General features: G+C 40.2%; 2 protein-coding genes across 3 annotated transcripts; both read left to right on the forward strand.

Annotated features, from left to right (window-relative positions):
- The first annotated feature begins 205 nt into the window (after positions 1-205).
- On the forward strand, positions 206-3,648 carry LOC146692970 (uncharacterized). Of its 2 annotated transcripts, none has more exons than XM_085433272.1 (7): positions 206-410; positions 1,131-1,782; positions 1,894-1,954; positions 2,048-2,128; positions 2,212-3,269; positions 3,378-3,438; positions 3,541-3,648. In XM_085433272.1, the coding sequence occupies exons 1-2, from the start codon at positions 335-337 to the stop codon at positions 1,736-1,738; spliced, it is 684 nt and encodes a 227-aa protein (XP_085289398.1). In that variant the 5' UTR covers positions 206-334; the 3' UTR covers positions 1,739-1,782; positions 1,894-1,954; positions 2,048-2,128; positions 2,212-3,269; positions 3,378-3,438; positions 3,541-3,648. The 2 variants fall into 2 exon arrangements, with proteins under 2 accessions (XP_085289398.1, XP_085289399.1); XM_085433273.1 differs by having other exon boundaries at positions 3,382-3,438.
- A 3,277-nt stretch (positions 3,649-6,925) lies between these two features.
- On the forward strand, positions 6,926-10,900 carry LOC146692971 (uncharacterized). Its single transcript, XM_085433274.1, has 3 exons — positions 6,926-8,029; positions 8,643-9,895; positions 10,254-10,900. The coding sequence occupies exons 1-3, from the start codon at positions 7,949-7,951 to the stop codon at positions 10,696-10,698; spliced, it is 1,779 nt and encodes a 592-aa protein (XP_085289400.1). The 5' UTR covers positions 6,926-7,948; the 3' UTR covers positions 10,699-10,900.
- The last annotated feature ends 6,988 nt before the right edge of the window (positions 10,901-17,888 follow it).

The raw sequence follows: 17,888 nt of genomic DNA on the forward strand, positions 1-17,888 counted from the left end.
TGATTTTTTAAAGAATTAAAACGACAAAGTTTGGCAATATATTTTTTAAAAAGGATGAATAAAGCAGTAAAATAAAATGAGAAATATATATATATATTAAAATCTATGATAATTAGACGAACTTTATTTTAAATAAATAAAATTGATTTTCGGTGACCCTGGGTGTCATGGTGATGATGACGTGTTTGAGTGCAGGTATAAAAGCAGGAGGTAAAAGTGGAATTCGGGTTTCACGTTTGAGCGCAAACAGGAGCTTTTTCCCACTAGTGCTGTGAAAACTCGGATTTTTCAAGCTACAGCTAACGTTTGAAAATCTTCAAGAAGGATTTGCAAAATGACTTCTTCAAACTTGAGTCGCGAGATGCACCTGCTCTCCCTTTTCATTGAGGAGGTGTTAGATCAACGCTATGGTGAGTACAGCAGGCTAATATGTCAGAGTGCTAGCAAACAAATACAACTTCGATTTTTGTCTTTTATTGTTTGGAAGTAGGACTTCATGAGTGTTAACATTTAGGATGAGATGTTTCATACTTGAGTAACATCAATTTTAACATGTGCCAGTACGCTATAAAGATGGCGCCATGTTTTTTTTTAATTGCTAACGACTTAAGGCGTTGGAGGACGCTGACGTCAGCGCGCGGCCGTTTTTGCATGTAGAGGGTTTGAGTTGACATGTTTGGGCTGCTGGCGCTGAGTTATACGTGAACGTTTCATAGATTGTGAATGTGTAAAGCTGGAGAAGCTGGAGTTTTAAAAGTTCACAGAGTCGCAGGATGAGTTTGAGATTGAAACAGTGTGTGCCTGCAATAAGGAGGTGGGAGGTTTCTCACCTAAATGTAGCTGCTTTATCCTCAAAATATCGATGCTCAACTAATATGAAGATATTACTCCTTAATGTGAATGCGTATTAAAACCTCAGTGAAAATCCATGCAGCCTTACACACATGAAAACTTTTACCAGGTGAAAAATGTGAAGGCTTTCATAAACAATGAGTTCTGCTGGGAGCTTCTTACTGTTTGTGTGTGGAAGAGCTTATGATGATGTAAAGCCATGTCTGGACAATTTAAATTCAGGCTTTAATTTGTGTGATCACATGATTAACGTAGACGCACGCTTTGCTTTCTCGTAGCTGATCTGGTGAGTCCAGTCACTGCACCTCAGATGGTCGTCACTAACTTGAGGAACCGTGAACTGAGCAGGAGGCATCTGAACTCCATGCCTCACCTGGTCCTCACTCTTTACCATAACCTGGTGACTGGGTCCAAGGACTTTCCTTGCATACCTTTTAAAGGATGGTTCCACCGGGACCTGGTGACGACACCATTTGTCAATGTGAGGCAGAGCCAGAGAGAGAACACCACTCCTTCTCCTCCTACGGACTCACCAGCTGGCATGATGCTGCCGCCTGCGGGCTCCAGCTCTCATCCACGCTTCCTGACTCCAGTTCTTCCAGAGAAAGCAGATCTTGCTGTGCTGAAGGCAGATCGGAGGAACTGTGTCCGCACCCTGACTGTCGACGGCCTCCCCGTCACCAGAGTCATCTCCACTGTTTACCAAACAGAGGACACTGAGATGAAGAACCGCTGGAGAGTAACAGACTACAGCGCGGACGGCAGAGTTCTCACTTCGGTGCTCTGCCGTTTTCTAAATATGTCGGCAAAGCGTGCTAAGAGGAAGGCGGAGGAAGAGAGCAGCATCCGGAGCCCGACTCAAGCAAGGAAGCGCTTGAGATTATAATATACAGTGAAGCATGTCGAACGTCAGCAAGCCTGAACAAAGTGGTAAGTAGTAAACAGTGCTTAAGGTTGTTTCTAAAAGAATGTCCTAAAATATTTGAAAATCGTCGAGGTTTTAACTTTTATTCTTTCTTTTCTGCCTCTTGTTTCTAAAAGTCAGGCAAAAGAGTCACGCTGCAAAGAAACACCACACAGAAGATTTTCCCTCAGTAAAATGGTGAATATATTCATCTTGTTATGACGTTTGCTCACAATAACCAGGAGTGTTTCTGAAGTGATTCACTCTCATTTGGTGTTATTTGATCCAAAGACAACTGAGGGTCTTCAGAGCAGCGTGAACGGGCGTCATCTGAGAGCAAGACAGTCCTGGCGCCTTTGTGGTTCCCTCCAGGTACTCCAGCTTCATCCCACAGTCCAGAGAGATGCAGTTAGGTTGAATGTGAGTGTGAATGGTTGTCTGTTTCTCTGTGTTAGACTGACCTGTCCAGGTTATACCCCCGCCTCTGGCCCCATAACAGCTGGGATGGCTCCAATGGTTAAGCAGAAGAAATGGATGGAAGGATGATCCAAAGAGAAACATTGAAGGCCCTCTCACAAAAAAAGATAAGAACTCATTTTACACATTGTTGAAACATCCTGAAAGTTATTTGTTGTGTTTAGAATCTGGTTGAACTGTCATTAGAGTTTGTTTCGACTTGTTGTTCATTTCTTATTCGGTTCAGCTGTGTTTCTATGTGTCCTTAGTTCCCATAATCAGCCTCCTGTGTGTAAATATTGTGTCAGTCTCCCTTTGTCCCTTGTCAGAGTGTTAGTCTCCGTCCCCTCGTGTTTCCTTGCCTCAGTAGTTCTGTTTCCTACAGTTTTCCCCCAGTATAGGTTTTGGTTAGACTTTTTCAGTTCCCTTTGTCAGTCTTTGTATTTGGTATTTCCTCATCAGTCTCATCACTTTCCTCTCCAGAGAGAAAACAATAAAAAGACCTGAAGAGACGTCTATGCAAACGCTCTCATTGTGAAAGATAAGTATACATCCAACTAATCTGTGACTCTGTCACAGCTCTGATCAGCAATTCTTTCAGGTTTGTCTGTTTTGATGATGTTATTAATTGTTATTATCCTTTATCCAGTTAACTTTCAGAGAGGAGCGGAGGGAGGAGCGAAGCCAGCGTGCTCTGTAAACTGTCATTAAAAAAAAGATAAGTATATATTGATTTTATATTATTATGACAGCTCCTCCTCAGTGAACACTTCCTCTAGTTGCTGAAATCATTTACTAATTTTTTTCTTCCCATTTGTCTTTTGTTTTTCAGAGAAAACAGAGGAGCCAAGGTGACATTAAGACCTAAGACAGGACTGATTGAACCCTTTCTCGTAAAAAGATAAGTATTCACTCTGCTTTTAATCAGAATATTGATAAATATCTAAAATTCTGCTCACCTGGTTGATAAAGTTACTAAATTGATTCCCTCTTTTCTGTCATTTGTCCTTTAGAGAGAAGATGAGGAGAGTGAACGTCAGCAAGAATGAACAAAGTGGTAAGTAGTAAATAGTGTTTAAGGTTGTTTGTAAAATATCCCAAACATTAAAAAACTTGTTGAGGTTTTAACTTTTATTCTTTCTTTTCTGCCTCTTGTTTCTAAAAGTCAGGAAAAAGAGCCAAGATGAGAAGAAACTCCACACAGAAGATTTTCCCTCAGTAAAATGGTAAATACATTCATCATGTTATGACGTTTGCTCACAATAACCAGGAGTGTTTCTGAAGTGATTCACTCTCATTTGGTGTTATTTGGTGTTTGTCTTTGAAAGGAGAGGAGCAGTAACGACACTGGGAGACAAACAACAGGATGATCCAAAGAGAAACATCAAAGGCCCTCTCACCAGCTTTCATTTATTAAATTTGTCTTTACTGAACGATTTCTGGTGTGTACTTGTGTTGATACTCAGACAACAGCTCGTCTTTCTGTTTGTGCTGGAAGATTCAGGCAAACACATATTACATATATAGATTGTTATATGACACAGTTTCACATTTAGTGCTATATGATAATGATAAGGTCCAGTTTAATGGTATTGCTAGTGTCTAATGAAATGAACACGTGATTTTCAGATCCAGCAAAGTGAATATTTTTCACTGTGGATAAATTACATGGAAACGTTTAATGAGTCATCAGCTATTTCACTACAAAGATGATGTGATTAAAGGTTCTCATACATGCAGGTCAGAAGTTTTGCTCCATCCTGGATGTTAAATGCTGATCAATGTTTACACATATCTGCACATTTCTAACAGCTCATTTCACAGGTCATCAGTCTCCTGACTGCATATGCAGAGTTTTATCATCACGTGTTCATGGCAGACAAACATAATTATGAATTCTTGTTTTAGTTCCATTCAGTCACTCAACATCAGGTGTCTGCTTGTCCTGAGCTGTGAGAACTACAGTGAGTTGCTTTCCTCTTTAGCTTAGTATTAATAAACCAGGTCGTAGGTGGGCACCTGCATCAAGGAGTCAAGAAGCATATTTTATTGTTTAATGGTGAAAACAATGGATTGTTGGTCATTTGTTTAATGGAAAGACTGAAAGTGCGGCCTGGTGTTGACTTACACTTATTCAAAGTGATGAAGTACCAACAGATACTAAAAGTCACAGCCTGAAACACGTCAACTGCTTTATTATTTCTAGTTATAAATAAACTGTCAGTTTATGGCCCCTGTGGCTCGATCAGGCCCTTCCGGGATGTGGAGATATTTATTATTTACTATAACTTGTGCTTATGTTGGTTTTTGCTGTGGTTTCGCTACTGTGTTTTTCTCTTTTTGCTTGTTTTTATTTTTCCAGCAGGTGATCAAACTGATTTTTAGTGTCTTCTCTCTCTGTGTCTCTCTTCTCCTATCTTTTTGCTTTCCATCTCCTTCTGTTGAGCATCTTCCCAACTTCTCTTTTCTTCATCTTTCTCTTTCCCATCCCCAGTCCTGTCCGTTCTGATTGTAATAATTTCAAAGTAAAGAAAAGAAAGAAATAATAAAGAGCTAATACACTTTGACAATCAAGTGGACCAGTGTGGCAAAAGCTGTAATGATCCATTTGGGAAAATAAATCTGTTGGACTGGTAAACTAATATACTATAGTAATACGGTATGAAAAATGGCAAACATGAGAATTCTGCGTGTTTTCCTTCTTATCTGCAGATTAACAGTCCACAGGTTTGGTGCTCAGACTCTGATTTGTTCCCTGGAGATGGAGGAGAGAGAGCACAGAGGACAGCAAGGTGGAGGAGTGAAGGAGAAGGTGGTGCAGCTCAGTGTCCAATCAGGAGTGAGCATCTCTATATATGTATATAGAATATATATATTTCAAGTTTTTGTTTTGAGTTTTTGTTGTTTTTTGTTTTTTAAAGCAAACACTAAAACTGTCACCCAGACCTCTGAAGATGAAGATAACTAATCATAAATAAAGGGAATGTTATGATGATGAGGACACTATCAGAGGTAGTTCAGGGAACTGTTATAGTTCAGATACCAGAAAAATCGTTTTTCTTTTCTTGTTTTTTGGCTTGACTTCATGGTAGGCAAAATGAAGAAGAGTGCTTGACTGCGCCTAAGCAAGTAAAAGCTGCATGGCAAAACAACACACACCTTCACTGCAGATGCATGCACAGAAACCAGTATTTTTTGTATCTTAAATATTAACTAGTGTGTGTACAGTAGTCAATATAATGGGATGTGACCTAAAGCAGCAAAAGAAGAGTTCTTACAGCATTTTGCAATATTTAGGATTTTATTGAACACTTTTACCTTTCAACATTTGTAACATTAGTGAGTAATGAAGCATTGCACAATAATCCTGTGTTTTTGATTATTTATTGTACACTACAAGTAAACAACAATAAGTTAAACATCTGTGACATCTGTCAGAAGCTTGGATACATTTACTCCTACAAGGATTTTACTCTTATGAAATGTAAAAAGAACACTGAAATTATATTTTACAGAACACGGAAATTATATTTTACAGTTTTTCACATAAACAGTTTTGCTTTGCTTATAGAAACTATAACTTTAATCTCAGCCAAACCGATTTACTCAGGAACAAATAAAATACTAAAAAAAAGCCAAACGATAACATTTTTAAGTTATCTAAGTGACCTATATATGTTTAACCTGAGTAGCGAAAGACTGCGGTGGGTTTGAAAACGATTTGCCGGGAGTCCGGTGTTCTCACGGCTCTAGTTAGCCTAGCCCCCGGCTCGCTATCGAGCTAGTGGGTAACAGACGTCTCTGAAAACGTCGGAGCGCTTTTGAAAATATGTGGTGTCTTGATAAACTGAGCAGATATTGGTTAGATATTGGATAGGTTGACACAGCTACAGTCTCGCCTGAAAATATGTGAAACGTTTATTTTGTGACCTATAAAGAATAATAAGAGTAATATTAAAACTAACTAGCTGCCGCCATTGTTGGAAACTGAGCTGGGCTGCGCTATGAATTCTGGGACACAGCTACTTCTTCTTCTTCGGGGTTTAACGGCAGCTGGCATCCTTGTACATGCAGTGCTGCCATCTTCTGTTTCAGTCCGTTATTACACTCTTAAATCCTACTACTTATTCCTGCGTCTTTTGGGATCTTACAAAGCTTCAAACAACGCGTCGACTTTTGATAGTCAACGCAATCGTGACTCTTCGAGGGGGGGGGGAGCCCAAGATGGCGCTCTGAGCAGTCACATATCGCTGAGCTCTGCGAACCTGGCCTTTTTTAAAATATATATTACACACAGTGAACAGAGACTTTATTTACGCCTACGCAATAGTCATCTTTTACTTCTCATTTTGGTATCTATTTGTGAACCAAAATGAGCAAACCCGAGAAGAGAAAGACCGAATCTAAGAAGTTGCATGCTAACAGCGGCTCCGTTAGCAAGCTTGCTAATGTTAGCCAAGCTGCTCAGTCTTCTCTCGCTACTGAGATGCCCGCCGACACTAAAAATACTCTCATCGACTCCATGCACGACTATTTGGAGGCAGTTTCCGAACCGCTTCAGTATTCACGGATGGAAGAAGAGTTTCCCCCTCTCCCTATCACTCCACGTGCCTCTCCCGCGGGTAAGCTAAGAAAAGTTGCGGATACGGAGACATCTACGGTTCTCTCCCAGCTCTCATCACTTACCATGTTGATAAACTCGAGGTCAGACACTTGAAAAAATGGTGAGTGACAACTCCATAGCCATCTCCGAGATGAAAAAAGCTGTCCAAGAGAACACTGAACATATCACAGCTGTTAAGGAGTCATTTGATGCTGTCTGTGCTGAGTTAAATGATATGAAGAGCAGAGTTGTCAGTGTTGAGGCACAGCTCGAAAAATATAAAGCAATCGCTGAAGCACAGGAAAAGCGCATCTCTCACCTGGAGAGCTATTCACGGCGTTGGAATCTGAAGCTCTACGGTCTGACCGAGAGGGACAAGCAGGACGTGCGGCAGGAGGTAATCAAAGTCTGTAGATCAGTCATACCGGAGATGCAAGATAAATTCCCCGACGTCGTTGACACCGTCCACCGCATCGGTCCCAAGAGGTCCAACAACAACCAACCCAGGGGAATCATCATTCAGTTTACATCCAGGATCTACCGCGATGCTGTCTGGCGCGCTGCTAAGAAGTCCACCTACCTGAAAGGTAGGGTTGCCAACCGTCCCTTAAAATACGGAATCGTCCCGTATTGAGCTAATAAGGGACGCACTTTGTCCCGTAATACAGTGAGAATCACAAAAAGTCTATAAATGTTAATGGATTTAACGCTTTGTTTGAAAACATAATTCCCAGCCCCTCTCCTGCTCTGATACCAATGAGCTGACAGCACACTTAGCACGAGTATAACAATTCAGATTACCGCTTATCTAATTGGTCGAGGAAAGGTCGCGTGGGGAGAAGATACCGGAAGACAACAGATGATCAGCATGGCCAACAGAGAGACAAACACTGACACTGCGGCGCGACTCTGGGACGACAGTACACCTTTGAACAACAGTGCTTGTTCCCCTCCTAGAAAGGAAAAAAAAAAGGTTGCAAAAATACAGGGAGGAATGGGAAAATGAAAACAACTGGCTGGGAAAAGTGCGCGATAACACGTATAAAGCGCACTGCACATTGTGCCGGCGCACTTTTTCCATTTGCCATGGTGGACTGACTGACGTTAAGCAGCATGCTTCTACTTGTGGGCACATGATGAATATGAGGGGCGTGAAAGAAAGAGGAACCCTTGACCAATTTGTTGTCCACCAGGCCACGGCAGAAGCAGATATGGTATGTAAACATTGTTGTTTTTTTAAACCCTCTGGTTAAGGTTAATATGGGCATGTGCAATGAATATCAGCACTGTGTGGCCAGAAGTTTGATAATATAATTTGTTTTGTGTAATAAACAAGGATAGATGATTACAACGAATAGATGACTAATACATAAAAGTAATACATAGATGAATAATGATGATGAGTTATGATGCGTAATCATGGGAACAAGTGGGTTTACAAACTGGAGCAGCTGATTAGCATTAGAAAAGCTGAAATAATACCTCAACTGAAGCCACAAAGCCCGAATAAATTGACACAGAAGAGACTTCCGTTTCAAGGCAAGGCAGAGATCCTTCCTTCCCACAGTGATTGTGGTCTTCAACAACTCTTTGAAGACTTGATTAGTCTGAGCTGCAACAACACCTAATTTCCCTCTGGGATTAATAAAGTATTACTGAATTGAATATATATAAAGAATACACATTATATTGAAAACATACATATATATGACCATACCCATTTCTTACAAATTGCATGCGTAATTTATACTTTAAAGTCAGTTGATAAACTACACAAACTATACAGATATACTGTAATATATATATATATATATTTCTATTTTATAGGTGACTGCTGCAGAGGTGACCCATGTCTACCACACTGTAAAGCACGGTTTAAGTTATAACTCGGGTGACTGTGCACTCAAACTGACTGTACGAATGCTGAATGACTCCAGTATTGCCAAAAAGATGTCCTGTGGGAGGACGAAAGCTGAAGCAGTTGTCACAGATGTCCTGTCTCCAAAGGCAATAGAAGAGGTGATCAAAAAAATGAAAAGTGGTGCAACTCCACTCCCATTCTCTCTTCACACTGATGCTTCAAACAAGGGAAATCGGAAGATGTTTCCCTTGGCCTTGCAGTTTTTTACACCAGAGGCTGGAGTTGTCAACAAGATGTTGGATTTTGTTGAAAATCCAGATGAGTCTGCAGAGGGAATAGTAAAAATAATACAAAGCTCTCTTGAAAACGTGGGGCTATCCTTAGATCAGGTTTCTGCATTCAGTGCTGACAATGCAAATGTAAATTATGGCATCCACAACTCAGTCTTCACAAAATTGAAAGAGACCAACAGTGAGATCCTTCGTGGCAACTGCCATGCACATATTGTTCATAACACTGTGAAAAAAGCCCTGGACAAGCTCTCAGTAGATGTGGAAAATATTGTCCTGAAGATATACAGCTTCTTTTCCACCTCTGCCAAAAGGAGAGAGTCCCTGAAAGAGTTCTGTGAATTTTGTGACGTTGAATTCCATGATATCCTGCGCCATGTTGTGACGAGATGGCTGTCACTCAACCCTGCAATCACCCGCCTGCTGCAGAACTGGGACCCGCTGAAGTCATATCTCATCAGCATTGGTGAGGAATGTCCAAGGCGCCTGAAGGAATTGCTGAAGTTGACAGAAGATGCTGCTGGAGTTGAGGGAGAGGCAGACATTGTGGAAGTCTACCTCCTCTTCTGTAATAATGTCATGTGTCTGTTTAAAGAAGTGGTGAAAAAACTGGAGAAGAATGTAACCACGTCTGTTGACCTCTATTCCATCATGGAGTGTTTCCTGACAAGACTTATTCAGAGAAGAGATGATGGGTTCTACGGGTACCTAACAAGACAAAAGCTCCAGCATCTCTCGCCATCTGATGCTGATGGTGCCAGGCAGGAGTTTACAGCCTTCCTAGACACTGCCATCAGTTATGTCTGGAAGTGGTTTGACTTTTCAGAAGAAAACTGGCTTTTCCACCTGCAGCCCCTCTCTCTAGCATCTGGGAAGATTTCCTTTGATGACATGGAGAAGATCATTGAACGGCTTCACCTGGCTGGCAGGTAAGAATAAAACATTTAGCAGTGAAATGATAAACCATGTTTTAATAGTATTGATGGTTAAAAATAAACAAATACAATTGATAGATAACATATATAAATAAAACCATAATCATTAACTTTGTTTGGAGTGTATATACACACGCATGCAATCTTTTATACACTATTTTACAAATTGAAGGAGTTCATATACTTAATATAAGGATGGATAAATACATAATAAATAAACTATACTTATTGTATTGTTTAAATGCTATACAACGTTATAAACATATACAATACATTTTTTCCATTTATTTACCACTGTAAATGTTCTATGTACCACTTAGGATTTAGGTCAACTTCTCATCTCTATTGGCAGGTTAAACATCTCTATGGATGAGCGTTATGAAGAGTGTGTCACTGCAACCAGTCTTCTGAAGCACCTCACCAAAGAACATCAGGAGAAGGAAAAGTGGCAGTCCAAGGGAACAGCAGAGAAGTGGATGGAAATTCTTCAGGCAGCTGACCTCCCCAATATGCAGGCTGTTGTATCCTTTGTACTCAGCATCCCATCTTCCACTGGGTTTGAGGAGAGGATTTTCTCTCTTATGAAGAATAAGTGGACTGATGTGCGGAACAAATGTTCTACTGAATTAATTAGAAGTGAGCTCATTGTCAGTCTAAATTATGATATGTCTTGCTCAGAGTTTTACTCTGCAGTACTGAAAGACAAACAACTCCTAACTGCAGCAAGAGCTCAAAAAAATACAAATGGAAAAAGTAGTCTGTTTCCACATAATGTAGCATTGAGCTTGAGTTCATGAGTTTGTTGTTTTTTTTTAACTTCAACTTTCAGCTACAGTCAAGGCCTTTGTATGGAACGCCAGGACTGCCATAATGAATTAATTAAATACACCATTAAATAATTAATTAAATGTGTCAATAATTAATTAAAATTGGAATTAATTAATTAAATAAATAGTTATGACACATGTAATTAATTAATTATTGACACATTTAATTAATTATTTATGTATTTCACATTTTAATTAATTATTGACACATTTAATTAATTAATTATTGACACATTTAATTAATTATTTAATGATATATTTATTTATTTCATTTTGGCAGTCCTGGCGCCTGGCTCTCATCATGAAATAATTTTATCTGTCAGCCTCACCCGTCAAACTCAGGGGGCGGGGTTAACGCTGCCATGCAGCTTCTCTAACATTTGATTGGTTGCCGTGCAAAGTAAGTCAAAACAGGTCGATCCTAGATAATCGATTGCTTGTGTAGACTTGGGGCAGCCAGGTATCCCAGAATGCAGATCAAATCACAGGCAGCAATGGTGGTGGTGTAGTTTTAAAATACCCCGTTTTTCTGTCACCAGCTACACTTTTAACAGTGTTTTAGCCGCGAATGTCGCGCCGTATGTCTGGTCAGGTTGTCAACATAGAACATGTTTGCAAAAGTGCTCAGATGTTTTCAGAGATTTCACTAGCTCTGCTAACAGTTAGCATGCAGAGTGCACCGAGGGGGTTACGTTAACCGGTTTGTTTACATATTCCACTCTCCGTGTTCCACATGTTGCATTCGCAGATTCTCATTTTCACCGAACGATCGTCTCTTTCCGCCTGGTCTTGTGTCTCTGTGCTTCTGTAACATAAAGAACGAGCTGACATTTTTCTCACGAAACCAGCGATCAGCTCAACAGACCCTCAGTTTACCTGCATGCATCCTCCTCCTCATCTGTCAGCTGTTTAACACCTGCTGCTAATTCAAGAAACACGCCTACGTTACCTGGTGATAGTCACAGTTTAACTGGGCAGCCGGTGCTCGATATAAAGCAATGTCAGCGCATTTTTCTGCACAAGATAAGTAAATATAGTGTTTTCCCCGAGCGCAGAGCTGCTGGAGCTTGTTTCCTTACAGAGCACTTTCTAGGCGAACAGCTTCATCAGCGGCTGATGTCCAATCACCGGCACACAGCTTTGAAACCTCAGCTGAGTTTTAACTCTCAGTGGTTAAATGCTGGACTTCATTCACTCAGGTTCTGTCTGTCGGGTCACGTTTACTTCGCTGTTTTATTTACAACTGAGCAAATCGGTTTGGCTGAGGTTAAAGTTACGTTTCATAACTGCATAGTTTCACAGACGTTTAATGGTTCACTGGCACATGTGTTAGACTGAACTATCATCTAAATATCATCTGTTTTTTAATAGTTATTCAACTGTATTCTAAGCACCAGCTGTCTGTTAGAATGTGATTTTTTTTCTCTCTCTGTTGGCAGAGGTATAAAAATGCGCAGAAAAATCTGACGTGCATGGCGAACTTCACCGACGATATTTAGGGAGGAATAAACACACATCAAACATAAATGAACCATTTGCCTGTCTCCATAATTGAGAGTATTTTCTCTTCTTATTGTTACGCCCCCTAGTCTAGGCGTGTAGGGACGCACATAAGGTTGGAGGAGAGAGAGAGACAAATCCCCGCCCTGGTTCCCAAGCCAAACATCCAAACCAGTTGTGAGTAAAAAGGTGATTTTATTTAAGGAAAAGAAGCATAGCTCCAGGGTGAGCCCAGGCCAAAATAATAAACAAAACCAACTAAGTCCCACCAGAGAAAAACTAACTAAACCCTAGGAAAGAAACAGAACAAACAAATGACAGAGCTATCCCTCGCTCCCTACCCGGAAAACAGGAGAAAACGGTTCCAAAAGAAAAGGCGGCTCACCCCTTCCGCTTCAGCCCAAGAGTGCCTACGCTCTCAGCTAATGCACTAGGAGCAGCTTTCACAATTCACGCTCACACAAATACACAATAAAAATACAGGCTGGGAAAGTCAGGGTCAGGGCCGCGTCGGCTGTCAAGCTACTCGCTCGCTCGCTCCACTCTCTCTCCCTCTCCCTGTAGATCTGTCAGAGCGGCTTTTTGAAGGTAGTCACCCGCTCCATGGTCCAATCAGCCGCTCACTACTCTTCATTAGGGGAGGGACCTGGAAAGAGTCTTAAGCACAGTACAGAAACACAGAAAGAAAACAGCCCACACAGGGTCCTCATGGCCACAGCCGTAACATTATGTCAACACTCTCTCTCTCTCTTTTTTTCTTTCTTTCTTTTTTTTTTTTTTTTTTTTTGCTTTTTCGGTCATGTGATGTTTACCTATCAAAGGCTTGTTACAAACACATGAAACAACATGAAACACATGGTGCAGACTTCTGGATGTTAGAAGAAAACTAATACTGCTCATGAATGAGACTAAAGGCAGGAAGGTGTCCTTTAAAACTAAACATGTTAATAGGACCTCCCTATTTATATCATAGTTTATGATATAGCACGTGTATTTCAGTAATAGCCTGCTGATTTCAGTGTAGTGGTGAACAGTCGCACAGCTCACGTAGGCGTTATCTGTGATACTCCTTAACTATAATTTATCCAAGTTAACTTCAGTTAACCATTCAGACAGTTCTTTTGCAGTGAAAAACATAAACACCCATATGCTGCCGGGAGGTTTCCTCAGTGCCAGCTGTTTACATTATAGCTGCTTATGCAGTAACCATGGTAACCACGGACTCTGAGCGGCTGGATCGACGGAGGTCAGACAACAATTTTACATGTATGATCTTAAAACAGGACACAGCCACTATACGTGCTGGCCTCATATCAAATGTGAAGGCAGACTGAGTCTATGTTTGACGTTTTTTATATCTAATCTTCCTTTTCAAACATTTAAACAGCAGCGAGTCTGCAGCTGAGGGAATACAAACTCAAATTGTCGGAACAGGTTTGCTCGTTTCTTGGATTCATTTGGTGATTTATTAAATGTATAACTGTTATTCTAATCTGCTGCTGAGTCTCTTACACTTTTCTTTATGCTGTATATTTTCACGTCTCTGGAATAGTTGGAAGTTAGATAGTCAGCTGGGAAACTTTGTGTTAACTAGTGATGGGCAGATGAAGCCCCATGAAGCACTGAAGCTTTTCATCCAATTGGTTCACCCCAACGCGAAGCTTCATGAAGCTTCATTTGCTCTAGCAGGACACCTACTGGACGTAAAAATAATAGCTGGCATGAATTTGAAGAGTGTGGCATTTTGCACACAGCCTGTAAATGTCAACAACAAAAGGAGTGTGTAAAACATGTATATTGTAGTGATGGCAGTATACTGTGTATATTTATAGTGGCAGTATGGAAAATGATTATTTGGAAATGCTTGAAATGGAAATGATCATTTACTGTGAGGTGAGGTTGGGGTGTGGACAGTAGTTGTGCTTTTGTAACGTTGAGGTATGGACAGCTACACACTGAGGCCTCAGTCCTGCCTGTTCACATTTTATTCTGTAAAAACTAAATTTTCACTGCTTTTATGACCTTTTTAGTGGGGAGAACATAGCTAGGATTTAATGATTTAACAAATCTTTTGAATCCTTTGTCCTCCACAATGCTAAATAGCTGTGAGTCCTCAATCACCATGCTGACCAGGTCTTCATCTATTTGAGATTGTTCTCCTGAGGAAAGACAATAAAGATAAAGCACAAATATAAATATCACATACGTAACTTATAACAGTTGTATAATATTGTTATATCATTTAGTAACATTACTGCATCCTATATTATCATTGCATTTGATGGCTCACCTGGTCTTGCTCCATAATCGGTGTTCCCCTTATTCTCATGCAAAGCTCTGTAGTGCCTAAGCATGGATGAGGTGTTGTTATATCCCAGCTCCCTGGCACATAGCAAACACTTCACCTTGTACAAAAGTACAGTCAAAGTCAAAGTCAACTTTATTTGTCGATTCTGCCACATGTACAGGACATACAGAGAATAGAAATTGCGTTACTCTCAATCCCTAGATAAATAGCAAATGAACATTTAAATATATTTAAATATAAAAGTGATTAAAAATGCAAGTAAAATAATTAAAAAGTAAAAATTTAAATAAATACAATTTTACATATAACAAGAAAGCTATACAATATACAATATAATGGGTAAGTGACATTGAGTGTAAACCAGGCAGAGTAGTGCAAATAGGCAAATAGTGCAAATGGAGATTTAGTAGTGTACGGTAAGAACAGGGAGAGAGAGAAGCCGCTGCGTGTGCACGCGCCGCCATGTTGGACAGACAGCTTAACATAAATTGTATTGCACCATCAGTATCATGAAAATACATCTTCTGTAGAAATTTACATACCTTGTTGGGAGGAATAAGATCAAAATGTTCCCACACAGGGGAGGACAGCCTCCTCTTCTTAGCTGGCTCCATTCTCTCCCGACTTTCTCTCCTCACTCTCATAAACCTCCAAACTGTCTCCAAACTCACTAACCGCAACTCTCCATCAAACACCCACATTTTGAATGAAGTCTGAGGGGTTTATATCGCTGTCATAGCTCGCGGCAAAGTTCGAACCACTTCATGAACCAGTCACGTGGTACAGCCGGGCAGCGAGGCTTCGGACGTCATCATTTTCAGCTCCTCCCATAAATGAAGCAAGCCTCGATACGCGCATCGCGGAAACGCCCCCTCCATTACTCGACACACGCTCCGAAGCCTCGATACAGAACGTCCCATCACTAGTGTTAACTCATGGAGCTGAGGATATCGTGGATATGCTGACCTCGCTGCGTGGTGTACAGAGCGAGGTCAGCATGATTAATATTCACAATAAAAATATTAGCCGAACATCATGAAGTCTGTATGTGTTTCATAGTGTCGAACAACCTTTGTACAGTTAAAGCCAGCAGTTACTACATGACGGAAACACCAACGTTATCTCTTTTATGCGTTTATACACAGGTCACACTGATTACTGAACAAAAACCCAAAGATCAGATGTTAAACAGATTTATTTGCTTTCTCGCCTCCTTAAACATGTTTTTAATGTTAGTTATAATTCAGAATTGGCGACTGAAACACGTAGGACACATAAGAACATCAGGAAATAAAACACCGATAAATATAACCTCAGTGAAAGAAGTCAGCGGGGGTTACTACAGCTGTGTACCGGGGCCTGCGCTTTGTCGGTGGGATTGCTTGCGAGGCGAGCGGGTCTATCCCACGCTTTGCCGTGAGACTGGGCTGGGCGGACATCTCCGAAATCATCGAAGCACTTTTGCAAAGAGGCTGTATCTTGACAAACCGACCAGACACATGAAGATTAAACCACTACATTCTCGGCTAAAAAAATATTAAAACGGTATTTGGTGACACACAAACAGGGTTTTTCAAAGTTCAGTTCTGTTAGCTTCCACATGCAGGTTGTTGTGTGCTAGAAACAATGGCCACCAGGCCAAAGCAATGGTTTTGACTCGATCAGCGTTAACCCCGCCCCCTGAGTTTGATGGGTGAGGCTGACAGATAAAATTATTTCATGATGAGAGCCAGGCGTCAGGACTGCCAAAATTAAATAAATAAATATATCATTAAATAATTAATTAAATGTGTCAATAATTAATTAATTAAATGTGTCAATAATTAATTAAAATGTGAAATACATAAATAATTAATTAAATGTGTCAATAATTAATTAATTACATGTGTCATAACTATTTATTTAATTAATTAATTCCAATTTTAATTAATTATTGCCTCATTTAATTAATTATTTAATGGTGTATTTAATTAATTCATTATGGCAGTCCTGGCGTTCCATACCTTTGAGGCAGAAATGTTGTGTTTACAGGTGTTCCACAGACTTTTTTTGCACTTTTCTAATTGCACTAAATGTGCACTGTTACAAGAATGTTTTTCTTTCTATTGTTTTCTATTAATTTATATAATTTTAGGTTAAGCAGGACAGAGTTCCTTGTGTTAATTTTGTCATTTTGCACAAAAAGTGAAGCGTACCAGTCTTTCGTTTAGGAAAGAGACCTATTTTATTGTGTTAATGTTGTCATTTTGCGTTAAAAATAAATGGATAAATGATCATTTGTTTCCCATGTGTTCATATCACAAAGAATATGCATCTACTTAAATCAACTTCAAGTCAAATGGTTAAAAAAAAAAAAATTCACACTCAAAAAAAAGAGCTAAAAAAATTCACCACACAGGGAAGGGTGAAGACAATTGGGTCGCCCGGCCCTGGCCACTAGGTGTCCCTTATTTTTTTTTCAGGGAGTTGGCAACCCTACTGAAAGGTAACAACCTAAAGCTGGCTGAGGATCTGTCCCCTGACGACCGCGCCCGAAGAAACAGACTCTGGCCGTCTGTGGAAGCTGCGCGCAACGAAAACAAGCTGGCGTTCTTCGTAGGAGGTCGTGTGTTCGTGGAGGGAAAAGAGATTTTTCCAGCCCTATAATTTGATCCAAGGTATTTTGAGGTGAAAACTGAAGTATCTTAAGATTAACTTGGTTTCACTGCCGTTCTTTTTTTGTTTGTTTGTTTTTGTTGTTGGACTCATAAAACGATCAGAGTTAAACTGATGCAGTTTATTTGTTATAAGTTTATTGGTCTTCAGTTTGGCTGCAATATTTTTTACTGAAAATGTTATGAGCAAGCTGGATAAGCTTCTTTTTATTTTTTACTTTTATTCTTTTTTGAATAATTAGTTATTTAAATGGAGCAAGAAAATTTCTATTAAGCTCCCTTTCAATGCTCATATGTGAAGCGTTTATTTATTTTATTTATTTATTTTTACCACATTGGTTTTATTGTTTTAGGCTATTGTATTCCTATTATTCAATCAATCAATCTTTATTTATAAAGCACTTTTCATACAGAAAAAATGTAGCACAAAGTGCTTTACATAGTTAAAAGCAGCCCACCCCACCCTCCAACTCACTCCCCACACTCTCAATACACATATATCCCCCCACCCCCACCCACATACACATACACACACGCGCACACTTAAAGAGTAAAAATTGGGCTGGGCTCGCATGAGCCAAGTGAGGAAACATTATAACAGAGAGCCGTCTGCACCGGGAGCCGGTCACAGACCGCAGCCTCCGGGCTGGGCACACAGCCGGAGGGAGGCAAAGGAGCCCCCCAACCAGGCTGAGAGG

Source organism: Copadichromis virginalis, linkage group LG15, assembly GCF_057382275.1.
Source record: "Copadichromis virginalis isolate Kocher_CV1m ecotype Utaka linkage group LG15, C_Virginalis_male_GT1.1, whole genome shotgun sequence".
NCBI classification, from domain to species: domain Eukaryota; kingdom Metazoa; phylum Chordata; class Actinopteri; order Cichliformes; family Cichlidae; genus Copadichromis; species Copadichromis virginalis.